We start from the raw sequence: 20,810 nt of genomic DNA on the forward strand, positions 1-20,810 counted from the left end.
TCTTGCAGTCACTGTTGCCGGCTGGAATCGATTTCGTAGGTGCGTTGTTCGAATCCAGTTGTCTTGTCGATTATTGGTTACGCGTAGCCTGCCACTCCGAGGATGGTCTCTGACTGCATTCGCGTTTGTTACCAAGGTTGCCATAAACACAAAATGGTGTTTCTGTGGACGTTAAATTGTCTTGCAACATTACGTTGACTCGAACCTGCTTCAAGCATACCAATGGCTCGCAGTACTCATTTTCGGACAGGCGTGGCATTTCGTAATGTTGAATAATTGCGTAATTATGGGTTTTTTCTGAGTCGTTGTCAGCACGATGCTGAACAATGCATATGGAATCCCGTTAACGCACAAGTTTTTATACCCATTCTTGGGTAGTGAAATGCATGGGGCTTGCATTAAAGTCAACTTTTGCATGGAATGCATGTTTTTCTGTAGCAGATGTGTTTTTGTAACTTGATTCCATACATGTACTACAATATTGAAAACCAAATTTTACTTGTTTGAAAAATACACTAAAATATTGGTGTCACAGGAACTTTTGTTGTTGAGTATATTTATATTTATACACAGAAATAATATCTGTACAAACATTTTATTTTTTTAATTCTTTTCAACCGTCAAAGACTTTACAGTCGGCCTAATAGAAAGAAGCCCCAGTGCACGCAAGAACAAATCAATTCAAGTTACCTCCCTTTGATCGAAGAGCCTCCATTGTATCCCACCTGACATCGCGAGCAGGGCCAGAAAACTGTTTGTAATTTCAAACACCTTCATTCGCGTTGAGACACAAATCTGAGCCGGTGGGAATGGAAACATTATGATTTCTCTTACGTAATGTTTACCGATAAAATAACGACCCACCTACACAAATAATTGTTCTAAAAATAGAATGACATGCTCCGGCAGTGGATCGTCGCTGTGAGAAGGGACGTAGATGACATCGCTCTGAGAACAACACGCTTTCCGGGGTGGGTACAATTTAATGTGGTAAGTTTAGAATGTATTCTTATGACCGTTCGTAACCAGTGGTCACGTCGGAGCCATATGCAGCAAAGGTATCGAAGCCTGAGAGCGTTCTGCCTCCCGATCAATGATGCATGTCTGCGTGTACTCGGTGGAGGTGCACTGTTAGTCATTGGGACACGAGACATACGGCCAAATGTAGGTCATACTCTTTGACCCTGAGCATGCGCACACGACATTCTTATATCAACACATCTGTGAAGTACGACTTTTCGTGGAAATTAGAATTCTCGCGAAGTTAGCCGAACACAAGCACGCGTCGGTGGCGTGGTTGGTTTACCGAGTTGCGGTCATTTTGGGAAGGTAAACCTAGCTATCTTTCTGTGAACGACTGCACGAGTGTTACATTTGCTGGAAGTTGAATTTTGCGCGGGAGATCTCAACTGATATACATGTAGCTCTTCGTAATGTTGAGGGTCATGTTATGATAAAAGTAACTATCTTTAGAAGCTACTAAATACAAAATAATATAAGTCTTACTTACATCTTAATTACAATCGTTGGATCGTTTTTTATAATATCAATCACTGGTTCGCCTGGCCCAGACTCGATTATTCACAGGCCGTCGTCATATATATACTATGGATGTTTTGTTTGTTTGTTGTTTAACGCTGCTCTCGGCAATTTACTATATATGTGAAGCTACACAGCAAATATATCATGTGACTCTAAGCCCTAAATATAGTTTTACGCAACATTCGGCAATATATGCCAGTTATCAGGGGCTTCTCTTGACCTGCTCAAAAGCCGGTATTCGGCCCGAAGACTGCAACTTCCTAATTCTTATTAACATTTTCCCAATTCATGTTAATATACTAGTTATAACTAATGTTAAGGCTTTGACATCACTGACAACAGGGCCAATAAAGAGGAAGAGATATTTAATCTTAGTTTTACACTATCGCACAGAATGCAATGTTAAAATACCTCCGAATCTAGGAAAATAGAAAAAAATAAATTAAAATCCCAATTTAAACAAAATAATGAATGTTATTCCCGGTTTGGCTGCAGTGGGCACGTAGTTTCCTAGATCCTAGATCAATCCCTGGCAACTTGATGAGGCCTGTATTGGCATTGGTGCTTGTCATTGGACTTGCGCATGGCCAGCTCAAAGCTGAATTGTCCCTCCTGTTGTCACAACTAATAAAATATCCCTGAAACAACCATACAGATCCTCCTTTAGGCGACTACTACCTTCGTGTTTGAGTGAATACAATGTCTGTCTGGAGCCACACACACAGACACACACAAACCGCACAATATTGGGGCTATGATCTTGTCCGCGACATGAAACCACATTTCACCTTCACCTTTAGACTCCCTTTCGTCCAACTGGGTGCAGGATACTGGGAGACGGAATCTGTTCTATTTATAGTAATCACATGTTCACGTCCATACCCCCCAATATCGAAGCCTGGCATTCTGTCGTGCGGACTGACACATTCCACAATACAAACATTTGTTTGTTGCAGTATTCCGGTGGTCTGTAAATAATCGAGTGTGGACCAGACAATCCAGTGATTGACATATGCATGGATCCACGCAATTGGGATACAATAACATGCATCAACCAACGTCGGCGAACCTGACCACCGATCCCGTTAGGCGCATCTTACGACAAGCATAGTCGTCTTTTACAGCAAGCATCACAACACAACCAAGATAACGTTGATCCAAAGAGAATGTGTAGCATACCTACCCATTGATGCCAGTTCTTATACTGTTACAGGGGGCACGGGTGGCCCATTCGTCTAAGGCGCCGCGATTCGCTGTGCAGAGTTGCGTCCCTTGGGCACGCCAGAAACCTATGGTTGTGGGTTCGAATCCCGGTTCGCCCCGATTATATTTCTAGGTTTGTCAGCACCATACCCGTGCTCGTGGGTTTCACCGAAGTGGTAAACGTCTGAGACCTGCATCACTTCGGGTTTTACTCCCACACTAAGCTGACATGCCGCGATATAACTGTAATACTGTTTACAGCGGCGTTAAACCCAACTCACTCACTCACTCTTATACTGTTATAAATCGCACGTGTGTAACCCAGAAGATAAAACAAATTGCATGTGGTCCTCCAGGATCAGGAATGAGAATATGGCACATTTCAGTTTCAATATTTTTGTAATATAAAAGTAGATAACAATCATATTATGGAAACAAAACTAGTAACAAATGTCTCAGGAAGTCATTGTTTTTAAAACATATTGCTAGTTTTGTTTTCATGTTTGTTTTCTACTTTCATGATACATAAATGAAATGTGACATATTCTCATTCCTGATTCTGAAGGTACCATATGCAAATATTACAATTTCTTTCATTATCTTTTCAAAGTAATAGCTACAATGTTGTGATATTATTTTATGATGAAGTAGATCTGGACATGGAGACATGCATATATTGTTAAATTGAAACCCACAACGTTGTGAGTGCGTTTGTTATTTTCAAACATGAACCATATTTCTCTATGCGAGTTACCCTCTTAATGGTAATATGTGTTTACTCCTGTAGCCTGACATGTCAATTATTCGCGCTGTCCAAAAGTGGGTCTACGTTCCCAACATAACGATTTGCTATAGGTCAGTTCCCGACCCCCTCGACAGACAGACCCGCTTCGTGCATGGAAATCGGTCAACGTTTCACGCAGCGAAATGCTGTTCGGGAAAATAGGTCGGATAGAGCTAGACTTGGACCCTGCCTCCTAGCGGCTGCAGGCGAGAAACGCAAGCGCTCTTGGGCATGTAAACCAGTCTAGGTCAGGAGGTGTCTCCCTGTTATGATTGTTGCCGAATAACTTAAACATGTAATATTTTACAGTTTGGGATGTTTAAAATATATTTTTATAATAATTTATATATTTCGTATGTGCGCCTATCATTATACACATGTGAGACAATGATAAAGTTTCTTTCCAAAGTTTGGTTACATGTTTCCAACGATTACTCATCCCCTTGGCCCATGCTCCCTTGTAATTTTCTCAAACCCTTCTCAAACGCTTATTAGCGCAGAGTAGAGCACCCATTCAGTGATACCTCACTCGATGCCCATTGTAGTATTTCTATTCTTTGAATGACATTGTTATGTACTTGTTACAACCGCTGCTCAATAAACTGTGATGTGGAATACTTGTATATAGTTTGTGTTTATATTCAAGTTGGTATGTCCGCTTTCCAAAGTGTGTAGTAAGGCCGACTTTCTATAACCATTTCTATTCTCCTGGGAGATAATTAATACTTCTACGTAACTATGACAGTCTATACCCAGTACAGGTTGACCCAGTAAAGACTTTTTGTGCCAGGGCACAGTAGTCGCTGGTTCGAATCCCAGATTCAACAATGACCACGACTAACACACCCTAATATAACTTAAATATTGTTCAGTTGGTCCAACTCACTCACTCACGACCCGTGAAGATCCGGGTTAGAATTGGTCTTCAGCAACCAATGCTTGTCGTAAGAGGCGACTAATGGGATCGGATGTCAGGCTCTCTGATTTGGTTGATGCATGTCATCGTATCCCAGTTTTGTAGATCGATGCTCATAATGTTAATCATGATTGTATGGACTAGAGCCCCTTTCCGCAAAGCGACCTTAGAGCTACGATGACCGTAATCCTATGTTAAAGTTTGGGAGTTGCCTGTCACCTTAGCGCTAGGATCGCATTGCGGAACGAGTCCTGGTACAGCTTGCACAAAGCGACCTTAGCCCTAAAACTATCGTAAGTCTATATACTTAATACTATTAAAGTATGGGAGTTACAGTCATCTGAGCGCTAAGATCGCTTTGTGCAAGTGGACCCTGGACTCGATCATTTACAGACTGCCGTCATGTAACTGAAATATTGCTGAGTTCGACGTTAAGTAACACCCTCACTCACTCACTCACTCACCGTGTTAAGTTTGTGTTTTTCACTTTTCAGGTGCATGACGTGTAGCGCAGACTAACGAGGTCACAGTGTGGACTTCGTGGAGCAGTTTCACCCCAGTGTCCATGCTTGGACATACCACATACCACATAACAGTGATTGCTCGGGTCATAGGAATGGGCTCTTGGAATTATCCCGGGGACTGATTCATTTCTAAAACACAAACTGATAATTTCAAGTAAAGTAACACGGAATTACACGCGTGGGATGCGTTCTGCCGGGGTTAGCCTGCCGTGAAGGGATAGGTGGTCAGGTTTAACATGTTGACGTCCTGGGCCAGCATGGGCACAATGTTGATGGAGTGCCTGGAGAGGGAGGACGTCGAGCTCGTTAAGATCCTACTCAAGGCTGGATGTGATGCGTCCTGTTCTGTGGATGACTACGGTAATAAGGCTCTGCATATCGCGGCCAGTACTGGAAACGTGGAGCTCGTCAGCCTGCTGCTTGACAATGGCGGCGACGTATCTGCTCGCAACATACACGGTGATACTGCCCTATTGATAGCAGTCAAGGCGGGTCACCTTCAAGTTTTTGAAAGGCTGCTTGAAGCAGGGAGTGAATTCGATCCCCATGAAGAGCGGAATATTTGGGGCTTGACACCACTGATGTATGCAGTCAGGAACGACCACATTGACATAGTCAACTTCCTCCTGGCCCGCATCGACTCGGTAAACCACGCCAACAGGGGCGGCCAGACAGCGTTGCATGAAGCATGTAACGGAGGGTTCACGGACTGCACTGACGCACTGTTACGAGCAGGGGCGTCTCCGGAGATGACAGACGTTCACGGCCAGAGCCCTTTGATTGTGGCCGTGAGAAAGTGGCACACAGGCTGCGCTAGAGTTCTGTTACAACACGGTGCCAACCCTTGCCAGGAATCCATCACCCTCCACAGACGCCGGTGGGTGAACATGACACCTATGTACGCGGCCCTGTTTTCCGGACGGATGGACATGGTCCGCGTGTTGTGGGCTGCCAGGCCGTGTTCTGACGCCGATCTGTTCAGGTTCAGCCTCGACCCTGAACTCAGACAACGAGTTGAAGAACAGAACCCGGATGTGTGGGGGTGGCTGGTGACGAACTGCCAGTCCCCCCAGGCGCTAGGGAGTCTCTGCCACAGGGCGGTGTCTCAGCTTGTCGGTTACTCCTCGGGCAGAAACTGCAGGTTACAATCTCTGGACGTTCCCGCAGAGCTGAAGAATAAGTTACTCTTGCTAGATTTGTGATATGTTTGTTTGTTGAACATTGTACATATTGGATTATTCAAGATAAACATAATTATGCATTATTTCAGTGTTGGTGATTGTCTCGATGTCAACAAACGAACACAAGAGCATGTCGTTCCGTATATGTTCATGATATAGTGCCAGTATGGCAATACCGCTACATACTACATGTTCGAGCACAACGCCCTTAGCAGCTATTTGAATTCACCAAGTGTAAGGACAATGTTACACGTTTAACAGTACATACAATTCAGTTTCAGTCCAAGAGCTTTTTTACATGATTTAGCACCGTATTCAAATATGGTTGAACTGAATCCTCTGGTAGCTAAGGTCCTGGATTGACCAGGTAGTTTAAGGTGCTGTGACAGGAACGTGTGTCGATTCGTACAGTCCGTTGGTAGCCAAGGAGAACACAGCTTCTGCTTCTGACCTCGGAACATGAATCGGTGGGCCCTGAGCGAGTGTAGGAAGTACTGATTAGAGCAACTTCTGCAAATATAATCCGTATCAGATGTTGCCACCCTCGAGAAGACCACGATGACATCCTTTGAAGATCTATCAGAATTTGGTGTTTACGACGTCCTTTTCGTCGTAGGTGATGGTGTATCCGTTGTTATCCGCGCCTTCCACCTGGTCGGGGCCTGTGTCGTCACGAGAGGGGGGAGGCAGGTACTTGTACCAGCGCGCCACCAGAAGGAAGCCGAAGAAGTTGACGAGCATGAGGCCGCCCAACAGGAAGAACAAATACTCCGCCTTTCCGTTGTTGATGTCGTCGGGAAACCAGGGATCTGAGGGAGACGGGTATTGTTCATTAACATGACATTCAGACAGTACATACACGTGTATTTTTTTACGTACGTACATACACGTGTACTTTTGTACGTACGTACGTGCGTGCGTGTGTAAGTCGCAACTTAAGCGCGTGTATGTACGTACGTACGTACGTACACGTGCACTTCGTACGTAAGTACGTACATTCACGCGTACTTTCGTACGCACATCCTTAACGTAGCATATCGCACAAGATAGACATCCATCCATCCATCACACACACACACACACACACACACACACACACACACACACACACATACATACATACATACATAGAGACCGTAAGAGGTGACTATGCTTGTTACTAACGGGATCGAGCTCGCTGACGTGGTTGATGCATGTCATCGTATCCCAACTGCTTGGATCGATGCTCATGACATCTATCACTGGATTGTCTGGTTCAGATTCGATTATTTACAGACCGCCGTCATATAGCTGCCATATTGCTGAGTGCGGCGTTAATCAACAAACAAACAAACATCGCAACTCACCAGCTGTTGTGGCTGCTTCAACAATTTTGAGAATGGCTGACGAGACGAAGCTGCCTATCCCGGAGGTCATCAGGAAGAGGCCTGTAAGGAGCCCCTGCATGGACGGGGGCGCTTGTGTGAAGGCGAACTCCAGACCTGGGAACGGATCTTGTCTTTTACACTTTAGATTTGATAGATAATATAATGTAATGTTTACATATTCTGTAGGTTATAAAACCCAGTGGCTTTGCTATAATCACGGACCGTCCTTACGTGTGTGGTATCGCATCCTACAGGTTCCCCTGATATACAGTCAAACACCGTTGTGTCGAAGGTGAAGGGACCAAGGTAAATGATTCGAGTTATCCGAGGTTCGACACAACCGAAAATGATGAATAAAGAAGGAATACGCAGGGACCTTTCTTTTACTTTGCGACAGCTGTACGTTCGACACATCAAAGTTCGACACAACGGTGTTTGACTGTAGTTGTAATATTCCCGACTACAGGCTACCGTCATATAATTATATTACCGTGCTATATAGAAATACTATGTCCGGAGATATCCTACGACGAATGCTGCACATGACTTAGTGAAGGTCAAGGCCTAGGTCACTGTTGTGCTTGTATCAAACAATGCAAACTTGTTAAGAACATAGTTGTCTCACCTGTAATGCTGGCAAATACTTCGCTTGCCCCCACAAAGGCGTACTCTGGAATCTGTACAAACACGGACATGGAGGATGCGTTGAACCTCTCATGGCCGAGAACCTGCACGATGGCCCCGTGGTCAGCAATGCTCTGCTTCCTGTAGATCTCCACTACCCCCGCCACCACCACGGACCCCCCAGCCAGCAGGAGACCCACACCTGCAGAAGGGACAGACACCATGTAACGCTATCCATGTCAGGCTTTCAAGATGGAACTGCACCCGTGAAGATCCGGGTTAGAATAGGTCTTTAGCAACCCATGCTTGCCTAACAGACGACTATGCTTGTTGTGAAAGGCGACTAACGGGATTGGGTGGTCAGACTCGCTGACTTTGTTAATGCATATCATCATATCCCAATTGCGTGGATCGATGCTCATGATGTCAATCAGTGGATTGTCTCGACCATTTACAGACCGCCGTCATAAAGCTGGAATATTGCGGCGATAAACAACAAACAAACAAACAAACAAGATGGACCAAAGACAGTTCTGCAGCAATGTTAAAAACAAACATATGATGGTCGCATTGGCCTGTGTTCCGTTTCCTGATGAAACCTTCGAGGGTCAATGTCGCACATAGTTTAGTGAAATAAGTGAAAACTATTTCGCCTCAAGACGTTAATTAGTTACAACGGTTATGTATGGAATACTACAGGGGACATTGTCGCGTTATTTGTTATTGAGAATGCCTCACCCATTCGCTGGAGATGTGTGAGAGGAATCCCATCTTTTACGAAGCGGGGTTATAGGAACCGCGGATATAATGAAACTTGAGAAAACTACTTCAACTCAAGACGTTAATTATTGACAACGGTTATTTGTTATTGAGAATCCCTCACCCATTCGCTGGAGATGTGTGAGGGGGCGTCCCATCTTTTCGAAGAGGGGATATATCAGCCGGTCCACGAGGGGGATGAGCAGCAGGATGATGATGGTGTTGAAGATGTTCAGCATGGCGGCGGGGATTTTGACGTCCCCTACTTTGACGTTCATCCTCTCAGCTTGCAAGAAGAAGGTTGACTGCATCTTTTTAACATACACACGTTATCTTATGAAATTAAGAAGCAATTGAGCTTGTGAAAATATACACTAGAAACCATCTTTTATAGATGTGCTGCAATCTAAGCTTGACACACTGGGATTGACGTTACACACTGGCTTGACGTCACCTTACACACTGGGGTTGACGTCACATACTGACTTGACGTCACATTACACACTGGTTGACGTCACCTTACACACTGGGGTTGACGTCACACACTGACTTGACGTCACCTTACACACTGGGGTTGACGTTACACACTGGCTTGACGTCACATTACACACTGGTTAACGTCACCTTACGCACTTGGGTTGACGTTACATACTGGCTTGATGTCACCTTACTGGTTGACGTCAGCTTACACAATGGTATTGACATCACACACTGGCCTGACGTTACCTTACACACTGGGGTTGACATCACACACTGGTTTGACGTCATCTTACACACTGGTTGACGTCAGATACTGGCTTAACGTCACCTTACACACAGAGGCTGACCGTCACACACTGGTTTGACTTCTTACACACTGGTTAACGTCACCATGCACACTGGGGTTGACGTCACACACTGGTTGGATGTCACCTTATATACCGACTGGTATCCTTATACACATGGGTGCGTTGCAAAGCGCAAAGCGCTTGCAAGTGATGTACAGCGATTCGCCTTACAACAGTGCGCTAACTTTTGCAAGCGAAACAATCGCTGGCTGAGGTCGCTTCGTCCTCAAAGCAAAATGGCGGCTAACTTTGACAGCGGAACAAGAAATTCTTGACTGGAGCCACGGGGAAATGAGCAAAGGCAGTCTGCTATAAATCGTAAAAGTAGTCATAAATTTCATCAGCTCGTCATCGAGCCTCCTCTGTTACGTTCTTCATTAGGCCAAGACAACCAAGTGGTATTTGCGCCGCCATTTTGGAACTGTTGCAGCTCCGGGATGAGCGATTAATTTGCTTCTCTAAGCGATTCGTGGCTTGCATCGCGCCCCTGTTTTGACGTCAACTGTTAGTTTAAAATTGGTATTTTGGCGTTTTATTCTGTGGTTATTTTGTCAGGTGATATTCTAGGAATGGTGGGTACCTGTGAGTAGATGGCCCAGTAGAAGATCATGAGTAAATACACTGGCAAGACTCTCAATACACTGACAGCGCCGTCTACCGTCACGTCATCAATCGTCCCGCCATTCGTTTTCTTCACCCGGTCAAAATGGCCGCAGCCTTTCCGCCACACGTTGAAAACAGTGGCCAGCACGCTCTCTGAAACAACTCTCACTTGTTACTGTTGGACTAATTGGAGTTTCATCGCCAATATAAGTGTGCGTCACACAGAAAATGCCATAGATTCTTTATTACAACTTTTCTGACATGTATGACAAGACATACAGCTTTTTCAGCTATTCCAGATCCACTACAAGCGGCAGGCCCTGAAGCGGTCGCTCGTCACAGCCAAGGCCGGGTTCGATTACCCACAAGTCTATGTGTAAAACCCATATGCCCCGCTTTGATATTGCCGGAATAGTACGGAAAATGTCTGAATTGTTTCAGACATCCAACTACAAGATGAAGCTACTGTCGTGCCACATAGCAATATAGACCCGCCAAACCAGCTACTAAGATAATGGTTCATGGATCTTCCGCCACAGACTAGAGGGCGTCATGTTTTGAACCAGACTGTATTGGCTGCTTATAATAACATGTAGATCGACGTATTGGTCAGGAACTAATTGTGCCTTTTCTCACTGCGTTTAGATGTCAAAAATATCGAAAGGCTTCTTCCGCTCGAGTCTGGCCAAGACAATCCAGTGATTGACATCATGAGCATCGATCCCCTAATTGGGATACGATGACATGCATCAACCAAGTCGGCGAGTCTGACCACCCGATACCGTCAGTCGCCTCTTACGACTTGAACACCTGGAATGATGGCTATTTGCTAGTGATTCCTAAACACATGCTGTCGTATACTGACCCCCTGGAGGCAGGTGTTCGTAGTGGGATCTGGCAAGGACAAACACAATAAGAGCCAGGATCATGCTGAAGAGAGGGACTGAGAAACCCCACGCCCAGCTGTAGTTCTGTTGTAGGTAGGCCACCCCCGAGTAGGCGACCAAAGCCCCAGCATTGATGAACCAGTAGAACCTGTGAAATATATCAGGTACACATTTCATATACTCCGCTGGGAAATGCCGAGCAAATGCGAATATACGATTTGATTATATCTCGAAACTGAAAACATTAACCGCAGTTTAGAGAACTTAATCAAACACATCCGATTGTAGAGCAAGAACGGTGTGAAAAGGTTCGTTTGTCGTACCGATGAAGACATTTTAGATTGACTGTAAAAAACTACGCTGGAAAGAAAAATTCGTTATCAACCGATGCCGCGGGATATACAGTGTGATGTACCCTGTTTACCCCTCGGCTACCTGTAGACCGGCATTATTATATTAATATTTTAATGTCAACAACGAACGACAGAGAAATCTTATAAATGTCGTCATATTTGATGGATCGAACCCAGACATTCTGCATTATTATCCTTTTGAGTAATTGCGCCTTTTACCATAGGGGACTTTTGAGTAATCGCGCCTTTCACCATTCGGGCCTTTTACGTAATCACGCCTTTTATCATTCGGGCCTTTAGAGTAATCGCGCCTTTTACCATTCGGGCATTTTACGTAATCACGCCTTTTTTTCATTCGGGCCTTTTGAGTAATCGCGCCTTTTACCATTCGGGCCTTTTAAGTAATCGCGCCTTTTACCATTCGGGCCTTTTGAGTAATCGCGCCTTTTATCATTCGGGCCTTTTGAGTAATCGCGCCTTTTATCATTCGGGCCTTTTGAGTAATCGCGCCTTTTACCATTCGGGCATTTTACGTAATCACGCCTTTTACCATTCGGGCCTTTTGAGTAATCGCGCCTTTTATCATCCGAGCCTTTTGAGTAATCGCGCCTTTTACCATTCGGGCCTTTTGAGTAATCGCGCCTATTATCATTCGGGCCTTTTGAGTAAGCGCGCCTTTTATCATTCGGGCCTTTTGAGTAATCGCGCCTTTTACCATTCGGGCCTTTTGAGTAATCACGCCTTTTATCATTCGGGCCTTTTGAGTAATCACGCCTTTTATCATTCGGGCCTTTTGAGTAATCGCGCCTTTTATCATTCGGGCCTTTTGAGTAATCGCGCCTTTTATCATTCGGGCCTTTTGAGTAATCGCGCCTTTTATCATTCGGGCCTTTTGAGTAATCGCGCCTTTTATCATTCGGGCCTTTTGAGTAATCGCGCCTTTTATCATTCGGGCCTTTTGAGTAATCGCGCCTTTTATCATTCGGGCCTTTTTGAGTAATTGCGCCTTTTATCATTCGGGCCTTTTGAGTAATCGCGCCTTTTACCATTCGGGCCTTTAACGTAATCACGCCTTTTATCATTCGGGCCTTTTGAGTAATCGTGCTTTATACCATTCGGGCCTTTTCAGCAATCATGCCTTGTACCAAACGATCCATTTGGATACATGTACAGTCGTAGAGCACTAGTGTATTGAATGTACAGTCTTAGAGCACTAGTGTATTGAATGTACAGTCGTAGAGCACTAGTGTATTGAATGTACGGTTGTAGAGCACTAGTGTATTGAATGTTCGGTTGTAGAGCACTAGTGTATTGAATGTACAGTCGTAGAGCACTAGTGTATTGAATGCACGGTTGTAGAGCACTAGTGTATTGAATGTACGGCTGTAGAGCACTAGTGTATTGAATGTACAGTCGTAGAGCGCTAGTGTATTGAATATACGGTTGTAGAGCACTAGTGTATTGAATGTACAGTCGTAGAGCGCTAGTGTATTGAATGTACAGTCGTAGAGCACAAGTGTATTGAATGTACGGTTGTAGAGCACTTGTGTATTGAATGTACGGTTGTAGAGCACTAGTGTATTGCATGTGTGGTTGTAGAGCACTAGTGTATTGAATGTACGGTTGTAGAGCACAAGTGTATTGAATGTACGGTTGTAGAGCACAAGTGTCTTGAATGTACAGTCGTAGAGCACTAGTGTATTGAATGTACAGTCTTAGAGCACAAGTGTATTGAATGTACGGTTGTAGAGCACTAGTGTATTGAATGTACGGTTGTAGAGCACTAGTGTATTGAATGTACGGTTGTAGAGCACTAGTGTATTGAATGTACAGTCGTAGAGCGCTTGTGTATTGAATGTACGGTTGTAGAGCACTAGTGTATTGAATGTACAGTCGTAGAGCACAAGTGTATTGAATGTACCGTTGTAGAGCACTAGTGTATTGAATGTACGGTTATAGAGCACAAGTGTATTGAATGTACAGTTGTAGAGCACTAGTGTATTGAATGTAAAGTTGTAGGGCACAAGTGTCTTGAATGTACAGTCGTTGAGCACTAGTGTATTGAATGTACGGTCGTAGAACACTAGTGTATTGAATGTACGGTTGTAGGGCACTAGTGTATTGAATGTACAGTCTTAGAGCACAAATGTATTGAATGTACGGTTGTAGAGCACAAGTGTATTGAATGTACGGTTGTAGAGCACAAGTGTCTTGAATGTACAGTCGTAGAGCACTAGTGTATTGAATGTACAGTCTTAGAGCACTTGTGTATTACACGTACGGTTGTAGAGCACAAGTGTATTGAATGTACGGTTGTAGAGCACAAGTGTATTGAATGTACGGTTGTAGAGCACTAGTGTATTGAATGTACGGTTGTAGAGCACTAGTGTATTGAATGTACGGTTGTAGAGCACAAGTGTATTGAATGTACAGTCGTAGAGCACAAGTGTATTGAATGTACGGTTGTAGAGCACTAGTGTATTGAATGTACGATTGTAGAGCACTAGTGTATTGAATGTACGGTTGTAGAGTACTAGTGTATTGAATGTACAGTTGTAGAGCAATAGTGTATTGTATGTTCGGTTGTAGAGCACAAGTGTATTGAATGTACGGTTGTAGAGCACTAGTGTATTGAATGTACAGTCGTAGAGCACAAGTGTATTGAATGTACAGTCGTAGAGCACTTGTGTATTACACGTACAATCGTAGAGCACTAGTGTATTGAATGTACAGTCGTAGAACACTGGTGTAATGAATGTACGGTTGTAGAGTACTAGTGTATTGAATGTACAGTTGTAGAGCACTAGTGTATTGAATGTACGGTTGTAGAGCACTAGTGTATTGAATGTACAGTCGTAGAGCACAAGTGTATTGAATATACAGTCGTAGAGCACGTGTGTATTGAATATACAGTCGTAGAGCACGTGTGTATTGAATATACAGTCGTAGAGCACGTGTGTATTGAATGTACAGTCGTAGAGCACAAGTGTATTGAATATACAGTCGTAGAGCACTTGTATATTGAATATACAGTCGTAGAGCACAAGTGTATTGAATATACAGTCGTAGAGCACTTGTGTATTACACGTACAATCGTAGAGCACTAGTGTATTGAATGTACAGTCGTAGAGTACTAGTGTATTGAATGTACAGTTGTAGAGCACTAGTGTATTGAATGTACGGTTGTAGAGTACTAGTGTATTGAATGTACAGTTGTAGAGCAATAGTGTATTGTATGTTCAGTTGTAGAGCACTAGTGTATTGAATGTACGGTTGTAGAGCACTAGTGTATTAAATGTGTGGTTGTAGAGCACTAGTGTGTTGAATGTACGGTTGTAGAGCATTAGTGTGTTGAATGTACGGTTGTAGAGCATTAGTGTGTTGAATGTACGGTTGTAGAGCATTAGTGTGTTGAATGTACGGTTGTAGAGCACTAGTGTGTTGAATGTGTGGTTGTAAAGTACTAGTGTATTGAATGTACGGTTGTAGAGCACTAGTGTATTGAATGTATGGTTGTAGAGCACTAGTGTATTGAATGTACAGTTGTAGAGCACTAGTCTATTGCATGTGTGGTTGTAGAGCACTAGTGTATTGAATGTACGGTTGTAGAGCACTAGTGAATTGAATGTACAGTCGTAGAGCACTAGTGTATTGTATGTTCGGTTGTTGAGCACTAGTGTATTGAATGTACGGTTGTAGAGCACTAGTGTATTGAATGTACGGTTGTAGAGCACTAGTGTATTGTATGTTCGGTTGTAGAGCACTAGTGTATTGAATGTACGGTTGTAGAGCACTAGTGTATTGTATGTTCGGTTGTTGAGCACTAGTGTATTGAATGTACGGTTGTAGAGCACGTGTGTGTGGAATGTACGATTGTAGAGCACTAGTGTGTTGAATGTACGGTAGTAGAGCACTAGTGTATTGAATGTACAGTCGTAGAGCACTAGTGTATTGTATGTTCGGTTGTTGAGCACTAGTGTATTGAATGTACGGTTGTAGAGCACGTGTGTGTGGAATGTACGATTGTAGAGCACTAGTGTGTTGAATGTACGGTTGTAGAGCACTAGTGTATTGAATGTACAGTCGTAGAGCACTAGTGGATTGAATGTACAGTCGTAGAGCACTAATGTATTAAATGTACGGTTGTAGAGCACTAGCTATAGTGTATTGAATGTACGGTCTTTGATTACCAGTTAAAGAAGGACTGCACGGCAGCTTCTCCGAGCTTCTCCAACTGCTGGGCCCCGAAGGGTCCGACATTGGCCTTGATACCACCAGTCCCTATCGCTACAAACGCCAGACCCCCCAGGAAGAATCCACGTCTCGCCTCCTGGAGAAAACATGAGGCAGTCTATACTTCGGTTTAAAATAATCTGGACGGAAATCTAACAAAAGGTCATGAAGCTAAAATAGCACGATGGACATATAAAATACAGGTTTCTAATCAATTCCAGATTTAAAAATGGCAAAATGACTAGGCTTTCTGAGTGGTGACAGCGAATGAAGACAACCAGAGACGCTAAAATGAGAGAGAATATTTAATTTCAACAATGAAAATGTTGAAAGTACATTCCATGACCGTGAAAACGGCTATTGTCCCGGCCACTTGAAAAAGGATCACGAAATATTGCGACGATTAATTAATACTTATGAAGTGAAAACAAGCCATTCCGCCGATAAGGAATATTACTTACAGTAATGACAAAAAATGCAGAGTGCGCTTTTCAAGAAATATCCATTTCGCTAGCGATAAGCACCACCACTGAGTTTTGATCACGTGGCTACAATCCGGGTAAGAATCGGCAGTCAGGTTTGTCAGCGTTAGTCATGGATCTGGTACACGATCAGCATGCACATTGCTCCTATGCCTATGATCCATATCTTTAGACATATTGTAGTACTGCCGGTGTTTCAACTTACCAGTGTCATGTCATAGGCCGACCCATCCTCCGACCTGCCGAACATGCTTTTATAGTCTATGGAGGAGGCCGGGATCATCACAAGACCTGCAATGGAGAATGTGAGCAGACTGCAGTCCACTGGGATCTACAGCGGCGGACTTCTGGCCCCACACACACATCAAGCTGAACCTTTTTTGCAAACGGCAAATGATGCATGCAAATATAGTTCATTATCATAAGCATTGCACTGCAGGGTCAGGCCTAACACTACACTACAGGTCCAGGTCCAGCACTACACCACAGGTCCAGGTCTAGTACTACACCACAGGCCCAGGTCCAGCACTTCACTACAGGTCCAGGTCCAGCACTACACCACAGGTCCAGGTCCAGCACTACACTACAGGTCCAGGTCCAGCACTACACTACAGGTCCAGGTCCAGCACTATACTACAGGTCCAGGTCCAGCACTACACCACAGGTCCAGGTCCAGCACTACACTACAGGTCCAGGTCCAGCACTACATCAACAGGTCCAGGTCCAGCACTACACTACAGGTCCAGGTCCAGCACTACACTACAGGTCCAGGTCCAGCACTACACTACAGGTCCAGGTCCAGCACTACACCACAGGTCCAGGTCCAGCACTACACCACAGGTCCAGGTCCAGCACTACACTACAGGTCCAGGTCCAGCACTACACGTCCAGGTCTAACACGACAATACAGGACCAGCACTACACGTCCATCTCCTGGTCCAGCGCTACACGTCCAGGTCTAACACTACAATACAGGACAAGCACTACACTACAGGTCCAGGTCCAGCACTACACCACAGGTCCAGGTCCAGCACTACACGTCCAGGTCTAACACTACAATACAGGACCAGCACTACACTACAGGTCCAGGTCCAGCACTACACTACAGGTCCAGGTCCAGCAGTACACTACAGGTCCAGGTCCAGCACTACACTACGGGTTCAGGTCCAGCACTACACGTCCAGGTCTAACACTACACTACAGGTCCAGGTCCAGCAGTACACTACGGGTCCAGGTCCAGCACTACACTACAGGTCCAGGTCCAGCACTACACTACAGGTCCAGGTCCAGCACTATACACAGGTCCAGCACTACACTACGGGTCCAGGTCCAGCACTACACGTCCAGGTCTAACACTACGCTACAGGTCCAGGTCCAGCACTACACTACAGGTCCAGGTCCAGCAGTACACTACAGGTCCAGGTCCAGCAGTACACTACAGGTCCAGGTCCAGCACTACACGTCCAGGTCCAGCACTACACTACGGGTCCAGGTCCAGCACTACACTACGGGTCCAGGTCCAGTACTACACTACAAGCCCAGATCCAGCACTACACTACACGTCCAGGTCTAGCACTACACTACGGGTCCAGATCCAGCACTACACTACAGATCCAGGTACAGCACTACACCACAGGCCCAGGTCCAGCACTACACCACAGACCCTCGTTATCCCTATACAACTGTGGACACACTAGACCTGCCACCACGCTCGGTTGTCAAGGACTGACCAGGAAGTGCTGAGAGAGCTAGGTAGACCAGGCCTGCAATTCAGTCTTTGCGATCTGGGTAACTCCCCGTTGAGGTAGATGAGGCCCGCTCCAAGGCATCTTCCCGAGGCAAGGGAGTGAAATGACTAAAAAAATCCCCTTTCCACCCTTATCGAACTACGCTAGAATTTCCAGGGGCCATCAGTGGCTATTACGAGTTATATCCCTTCTATGTCCCTCCTATTGACCAATCATATTCCATCTCTCATATCACTTGCATATGCTTGAAACAAAATGGCGGCGCCCAGTCAAGACGATCTGATCGATAATAAAGATCTATATTGCAATAAAACGGGTCTTACGCCGCGAAGTGCATCAACTCACCTGAGCACCTTGATTAAAAACGTGAAAAGATTTGCTACATATCTGTCGACGCCAAGTTGACAGTATACATGCTTTGCAAATCCTGCACTTTGAAATCCGTGTTGTTGACGAACCGGATGTCTAGTTCGTCACGCGATTTTTATTGGACTATGCACAGACTCGTAAAAATGTAATTCCGGTATTCGAGGCTAGTTCGGCGAGGGTGGAAACTGGACTTTTATCGTCAGTTAGCGTCCTTGCCTCGTGTTGTACCGGTCCGACATATCGTCTGGGATGTAGGTAACTTACCTATCAGGTAGATCAGGCCCGCTCCTAGGATGGTGTTGTAGCGGCCCGCCATGGCGTCTGGGATGTAGGTAACTTACCTATCAGGTAGATGAGGCCCGCTCCTAGGATGGTGTTGTAGCGGCCCGCCATGGCGTCTGGGATGTAGGTAACTTACCTATCAGGCAGATGAGGCCTGCTCCTAGGATGGTGTTGTAGCGGCCCGCCATGGCGTCTGGGATGTAGGTCACTTACCTATCAGGTAGATCAGGCCCGCTCCTAGGATGGTGTTGTAGCGGCCCGCCATGGCGTCTGGGATGTAGGTAACTTACCTATCAGGTAGATCAGACCCGCTCCGAGGATGGTGTTGTAGCGGCCTGCCATGGCGTCGGCGATGTATCCCCCTGCCACGGGGATGAAGTACACCACACCTACACACAGATGGAGCGTACAACATACAGTGGCTGACATTACAGTTCTACTTACATGATTATACCGAGACACGTTCAACTATAACATATAAAAAGTGTTATATTTGGGAGCACACTTTCTTAGTAAAGTACAATTTCTACTACTTTTGGGGGCTGAGTCCCGTCCCACACTCTCAAAATGAGCTCACGAAGTCAGCGATCTAACACACTCAGCCACCGAGACTTCAAGAATATTGAAGTCCAACAAGTGGTAGTGGTCAAATGTAACAAATGTTATTTTGCGGGTCACTAAAAAGTGTGACCCAGAAAAATAACATTCGTTACGTTTGACCACTTTCTAAAAGGCATTGTGTATTTATAGCTATGGCATAGTTGAAAAAGACAAATGCATATAAAATACATATATCTTTAAAATGCATATTAAAAACATTCTAGATAATGTAAACGGTATATCGCAACGTGTTGATCACGTAATAAATGCTAAAGCATAGACCACAACTCCACCATGTCAAAACAGAATAGTACACGACTTGATACCGGATTGGGTAAGCACAGTGGACGTTGTATTGGAGAGACTAAGATCCGGATCCTGCTGGTTATGTGTGATACTGCACCTATAGGTCATCGGTCGATGATCACATATCAGCCAGATGTTTACATACACCATACCCGCTTATACATCACCGTCTGTTTGCAGCTGTCACAGCCCTCAAACTATAGTAGATTCCAGCATTGGGTAGGGACATTGTGACCCCTCTACACAGCACAGTACACACTGGCGCGAGGTCATATCCTATCACGCGCACCCCCGACACTAAAGGTCAGATAATGACTTTTTTTTATGTCGGCATATGTTTATAGATGTGAGCAAGGTAACTGGTATTAGTAAACTAGACATTTAATAATTGCGAGCTTCATGTACCTCCAGTCTAGAGGAAAGAGTTATGTAGCAGACATAGGGACCATTGTGCAGAAGAAACACTGCAATTATCTATAACCAGTATTGCGTTTGAAACCATTTCTGTCAAATATTCAAACAAGGAATAGCAATCGTAGAACGCGTCAATACTTCACATCTTGGCTTACTATTGCACAAGGACATCTGAACGCGTTTAAACGTCTTTCAGTAGCCCAAGTAACGTATATTTTAGCTTTGTTATTTAAGTCAGAAAAAAAAAAAAATTGTTTTCAAGCTCTTTCGAATGAAATGAAGATGAAAATTTGAAACATTCATCCCGTTTCATGCATGTACCGCGAAACGTTTCCTAAGACTGACCTGAGAAGACGAGGCTGATGGTCGCTGCATCCGGGCTACTATACTTCAAGGTGCTGGTGCAGAAGAGGATGAGGTTGGCCACGATGCTGTAGTACGTCAGTCGCTCACACAGCTCGCAGATCAGGATGGACGTGACCACAAACACTTTGGTGGGGCCAAGCTTCACTTTGGTTTTGCCTGGCAGCTGCTCCGAGGCGGAGAACTCGTCCAGTGACTTCTCATAGGTCTTCTTGGTCGCCATCTTGTCGCCCTGAAGCAGCGGTTGTGTCTCCCCGACGGCCACATAGCTGGTGTTGTCGGGTCTGGGCATATCAACGGAGATATGTAGACCTTCACCTGCATAGTAAACACTCTTATCAGCCAGCATGAAGGAACGAGGTGTGATGTATCGTATGTTTACTGTACATACATAGGTACAACCGTATCAGAGCTGGTGGGGCGCAGAGTGCATTGTTAACGTA

At 44.8% G+C, this 20,810-nt stretch overlaps 2 protein-coding genes across 6 annotated transcripts in view; one reads left to right on the forward strand and one right to left on the reverse strand.

Moving 5' to 3' along the window:
* The first annotated feature begins 707 nt into the window (after positions 1 to 707).
* On the forward strand, positions 708 to 6,233 carry LOC124142366 (ankyrin-3-like). Of its 3 annotated transcripts, none has more exons than XM_048392778.1 (2): positions 708 to 990; positions 4,940 to 6,233. In XM_048392778.1, exon 2 carries the CDS (start codon positions 5,206 to 5,208, stop codon positions 6,169 to 6,171), a length of 966 nt encoding a protein of 321 aa, XP_048248735.1. In that variant the 5' UTR covers positions 708 to 990; positions 4,940 to 5,205; the 3' UTR covers positions 6,172 to 6,233. The 3 variants fall into 3 exon arrangements, with proteins under 3 accessions (XP_048248735.1, XP_048248734.1, XP_048248736.1); XM_048392777.1 differs by having other exon boundaries at positions 708 to 971; XM_048392779.1 differs by lacking the exon at positions 708 to 990 and adding an exon at positions 1,179 to 1,329.
* A 50-nt stretch (positions 6,234 to 6,283) lies between these two features.
* The window catches only part of LOC124142258 (solute carrier family 15 member 4-like), a 21,569-nt gene continuing 7,042 nt past the window's right edge, over positions 6,284 to 20,810 (reverse strand). For all 3 annotated transcript variants that reach the window (XM_046510602.2, XM_046510601.2, XM_048392776.1), the window contains exons 2-11: positions 20,350 to 20,685; positions 18,975 to 19,073; positions 16,491 to 16,576; positions 15,761 to 15,900; positions 11,196 to 11,365; positions 10,308 to 10,483; positions 9,025 to 9,211; positions 8,143 to 8,343; positions 7,497 to 7,631; positions 6,284 to 6,959 (exon numbers count right to left, since the gene is read on the reverse strand). In XM_046510602.2, coding sequence (XP_046366558.1) covers positions 6,730 to 6,959; positions 7,497 to 7,631; positions 8,143 to 8,343; positions 9,025 to 9,211; positions 10,308 to 10,483; positions 11,196 to 11,365; positions 15,761 to 15,900; positions 16,491 to 16,576; positions 18,975 to 19,073; positions 20,350 to 20,659 — 1,734 coding nt within the window. In that variant the 5' untranslated portion in view covers positions 20,660 to 20,685 and the 3' untranslated portion in view covers positions 6,284 to 6,729. The remainder of the gene's footprint in view (positions 6,960 to 7,496; positions 7,632 to 8,142; positions 8,344 to 9,024; positions 9,212 to 10,307; positions 10,484 to 11,195; positions 11,366 to 15,760; positions 15,901 to 16,490; positions 16,577 to 18,974; positions 19,074 to 20,349; positions 20,686 to 20,810) is intronic.

This window comes from Haliotis rufescens, unplaced genomic scaffold, assembly GCF_023055435.1.
Source record: "Haliotis rufescens isolate VD_foot unplaced genomic scaffold, xgHalRufe1.0.p SCAF_11, whole genome shotgun sequence".
Classification (NCBI taxonomy): domain Eukaryota; kingdom Metazoa; phylum Mollusca; class Gastropoda; order Lepetellida; family Haliotidae; genus Haliotis; species Haliotis rufescens.